The sequence below is a fragment of the Lycium ferocissimum genome, unplaced genomic scaffold (genome assembly GCF_029784015.1).
Source record: "Lycium ferocissimum isolate CSIRO_LF1 unplaced genomic scaffold, AGI_CSIRO_Lferr_CH_V1 ctg20715, whole genome shotgun sequence".
NCBI lineage: Eukaryota > Viridiplantae > Streptophyta > Magnoliopsida > Solanales > Solanaceae > Lycium > Lycium ferocissimum.
Window position 1 is genome coordinate 2786 of NW_026719236.1, and position 4411 is coordinate 7196.

The 4411-nt window shown below is 39.7% G+C and overlaps 1 protein-coding gene across 1 annotated transcript; it reads right to left on the reverse strand.

Annotated features, from left to right (window-relative positions):
- Positions 1-380: 380 nt before the first annotated feature.
- Positions 381-1088, reverse strand: LOC132043068 (uncharacterized). The gene is made up of 2 exons (XM_059433549.1): positions 945-1088; positions 381-776 (listed from the first exon to the last, which is right to left on the reverse strand). Exons 1-2 carry the CDS (start codon positions 1086-1088, stop codon positions 381-383), a joined length of 540 nt encoding a protein of 179 aa, XP_059289532.1.
- Between the last annotated feature and the right edge of the window lie 3323 nt (positions 1089-4411).

Below are 4411 nucleotides of genomic sequence, written 5' to 3' on the forward strand. Positions count from 1 at the left end.
AACCCAAGTCTCGAAATGCACCCGAGTGCATGGGGAACCGAACCATATAAACAAACAAGTTCTAAAAGACCATCCAGACCTCTCGAAATCGATGAATTTTTAAAACAGGTCTGTTTACCCAAAAATCAACTTTGAGTCAACTCTTTTTTGCTTAAAGCGTAATTTTCACAAAAAGTCACCCAAATCAAATCCAAACACGTCGAAAAGTGTGTCAACGGCCCCCTCGGGTCAAATATGAGCTAAACAAACTCGGTGAAGGGTCAAAAGTTCCAGAAAGACAATAACAACCAAGCGGCTCGTTACATCAGATACCAATTAAACCATTGCTAGTCCTCGAGGGACGAGGGAAAGTAATAGAGAAGTACACAAACAACGAACAACTAAGGATATCGGCTATGCATATCGAACTCAGTCTCCCAAGTGGCCTCTTCAATGGGACGATGCTTCCATTTCACCTTCAAAGAAGGAATCTCCTTAGACCTCAATTTTTGAACCTGCCTATCCAAAATTACAATTGGCACCTCCTCATAGGTCAAATTCTCATCAAGCAATATTGAGTCACAATGACAAATATAAGTACCATCGGCATGGTGCTTCTTCAGCATAGATATATAGAAAGCTTGATTGACTCCTGCCAAGCCTGGCGGCAAGGCCAACTCATAAGTAACATTTCCCACACGGTCAATAATCTCAAATGGCCCAATATACCTCGGACTCAACTTGCCTCTCTTCCCAAGCCTGATAACACTCTTCATGGGTGAAATCTTCAATAGAACCTGATCAACAACGGTAAACTCTAAATCTTGAATTTTTCAATCTGCATACATCTTCTGTCGACTCTGAGCTACCAAAAGCTTAGCCTGAATGACCCTCACCTTCTCAAGAGACTATCTCAATAGATCCGTACCCCAAGGTCGAACCTTAAATGCATCAAATCAACCAACCGGAGATCTACATCTCCTATCATACAAAGCCACAAAAGGTGCCATGTCGATGCTAGAGTTATAACTGTTATTATATGCAATCTCTGCCAACAGCAAGAATTGATCCCAATAACCACTAAAGTCTATAGCGCAAACTCTCAACATATCCTCGAGCTCTTGAATCGTCCACTCAGACTGTCCATCAGTCTGGGGGTAGAAAGCTGTACTAAGATCCAATCGGGTACCCAACTCATTGTTATAGCCCGTATTTCGCCCGTTTGGATATTGCGAGGTGGTCGCGAAAAGTTAAGGAAGTGACTATCTTTCAAATTATTGTAATGTGTAAGTGGGTTATGAATATTGGTTACAAATATTATTAGTATGGAAATATCGAGAATGACTAAGGGCGAAATGGTAATATTGAGGAAAGTCGAGGGGCAAAACGGGAATTTTACAAAAGGTGTTCAAGAAGGTTCTTGGAGGGCTAAAGTGTTCAAAATAAAAATAAAAAGGGGGGGGGGGCAAGTTGGCCGTCCAAGTGTGTGTGTGTGGCTATGTGGGCCCCACTTTTTATGGTCATGTGATCATGTACATGGACCAAGGCTTATAATGCAAGATATAAGTCATCTTTTGTTTTTAAGAAAATTTCAAGAAAAAGGTGGAAAAATCTAGGATAATGAAGAGAGGGGCATGTGCCCCTCACATGACCATGAGAATTATATATATATATATATATATATATATGAGGGAGTTCATCTTTTAATTGAAGAGTGGGAGAAAGAAAGTAAACAAAAGAAGAAGGAGAAAAATAAAGGGACCATGTTTCGGCCACCATGGAAAAAAATGGAAGCCATGGAAATTGATCGCCAAAATTATTTTCTTCTTGCATTTCAAGTAATTGGAAGGTTCTCTACAACATGGGAGAAATTTTGGAACAAGAAAATCATTCATTTGCATAATCTCATAACTCTAGCCAAGTGGGAACTTGAAGGAGAAAAGGTAAGAATCAATCTTCCCTCATATGTTATAGATGATTCATGCATGTTGTGGTAGGTGAAAATGAATGAAATTCATGGAAATATGAAAGTTGTGAATGTGGCCGAGTGTGCATGGGTTGGCCGTGTGTGTGTGTGATGTTATATAGAAAGAATGGATTAAACTTTATGTAGTATATTGGTTGTTGCTGTAATGTATAAAAATGGATGAAAATGCATGAAAATAAGCATGTGGATTGTTGTGGCCGAATGATGGGTGAATTGGTAAGTTATGGTAAATTGATTCTATTTAATATTTTAGTTGTTGTATTGTGAATTTCATGATGAAAAACGAAGGTCTAATGGTTGGAAATGAAATGGAAATTGGTTATGGGTTATTGGAGAAGTTAATGTAATGTTAGTATGGTTCCTTGTATTTACATGAATAATATTGTTAATGTGTGATGGTTATATTTCATGAGTATGGAAGGAAGGAAATGTTGTTGGATTATGAAAAAAGAGCTACTAGTGTTGGAATGTACGTTGAATGGATTGTTGATGCTGTTGGCACAATTGTTGGTATTGTTGTTAATAGTTTGGCCGGGTTGAATTCCCGGGATTGTTGTTGATCGAACTTGGCCAAGATAGATTCTTGGGGACGGTGTATTTACAGGGGAAATGCTGCCAAAATTTCGGCAGATAAAGTGTTGCTTTAAAGAATCAACTCCTAAATGCCCTAATTAATGTTTGGGTAAATGTGACCAATTTGTAGATTTTGGCGGAATTGGAACTTGAATTTGGAGGAGCGTAAGAAGCGGAAAAAGGTATGTAAGGTTTCACCTTCCTTCTTTGGCATGTCTTAGACATAGTAGGCTTGAATACGCGCCTCGGGGATGATTCCATTCCTAGAAATATCCGAACTTGAAATTTTCCCTTTTTCATTCAATAGAATTGAATTAAGTTTGGTGTGTTTTGTTGAAATAATTGTTTAAACATCTCTAACTTGCCCAAATGAAACCGAGTGACCCTTAGACTTTCATAAGTGACTCCATGAAGCTTAACGTACGTAAATTGTGTACGCCACCTCAGCTGACTCGAGGTGGGCCCACTATTCCCGAATTCTCTCTTATTGTTCCGTTTGGTTTATTTTCGTACTATAACTAAAGGAAACTTTTGGTTATCATTCCGACTACTAAAAAAATAGTTGTTTTAACTAGTCCATCGATTCCAAGGCTTGATTTTCTTCCTAAAAGTTCATAAATGTTTTTCAAAATATTCATTCTTCTCCAAATCCAAGTTTTACAATCTTTTTTGAAAGTTTTTATGACTAAAACAACGACTATGATTCTATGATGACAATGATGATGTCAGATATGAGGAAATGTCTATGACACGGCATGACATGACATGATATGATACGATATGATATGTTCTACGTTCTATTAATGTTGTCCTTCGTTGATAGTCTCATCTTAGAATAATTGTTCTCTCAAGGTGAGACAAAGCGACCATAATTACTCCATAATGCGATCGGAGGTCCGACCTTTCGTCACTCCGATGGATACATGAATTTCTTTGGGCTCTCATGCATGTTATACCTGTATACGTACATGGGGGGGGGGGACGGGATACATGGGGGAATGGGAAGGGAAACATGTTTCATTGCCACTCGGTCACCGGCTTATCATCCCGACGTGGGATTTATGGGCGGCCGGAGTATTTCGGCGCAATGTGGGCGAGCCGACTTGTTCGGCGCCATGATACCATATGACCGATATGATATGATATGATACGATACATGCATGGCATCCGCCCTATTTTCTATGTGGGCACTCATATGCACAAAGTTACGTTACTTTCTGTTATCCTATGATATGTTCTATGTCTCTATGCGATTATTGTTCATATGTACAGGTTATTCCTTTACCTCACGATATGATATCCTGTTATTATTCATGCTTATATCTCTTACTATGTTGCTATTCCTGCCTTACATACTCAGTACATAGCTCGTACTGACCCCTCTTCTTCGGGGCTGCGTTTCATGCCGCGCAGGTACACCCAGATGATGCTAAGCTAGCATAGAAGATGTTTCAGCGAAGTGGCGAGCTCCGTTTGTCTGGAGTGTAGCCCAGTCAGCGTGCTATGCCATGATGTCTTGTTCGAAGTTAGAGACTTTGCAGACAGAGTCGTGGGTATTGGGGTCGATCTTGTCGGTGGCTCCGCGGTCCGATGCGTCCTTATATTTTGTGTTACAGATTTCACATAGACAGATTCTTTTTAATAGCCTTACTATGTTTTTCACTTCTTATTAATGTAGAAGTTGAAAGAGGTTACGTATGTAATATAAGTCAGCGGGTTCGCTCGGCTTCGTACATGGGGTCGGGTGCCCATCACACCCTAGTAAAGTCGGGGTGTGACACTCATCTTGAAAATCTCTCTAGATATGGGAAGTGAAGATAGTACCCCGATCAAATATGATGGAAATAGGAAACCTATGCAATCTGATAATAT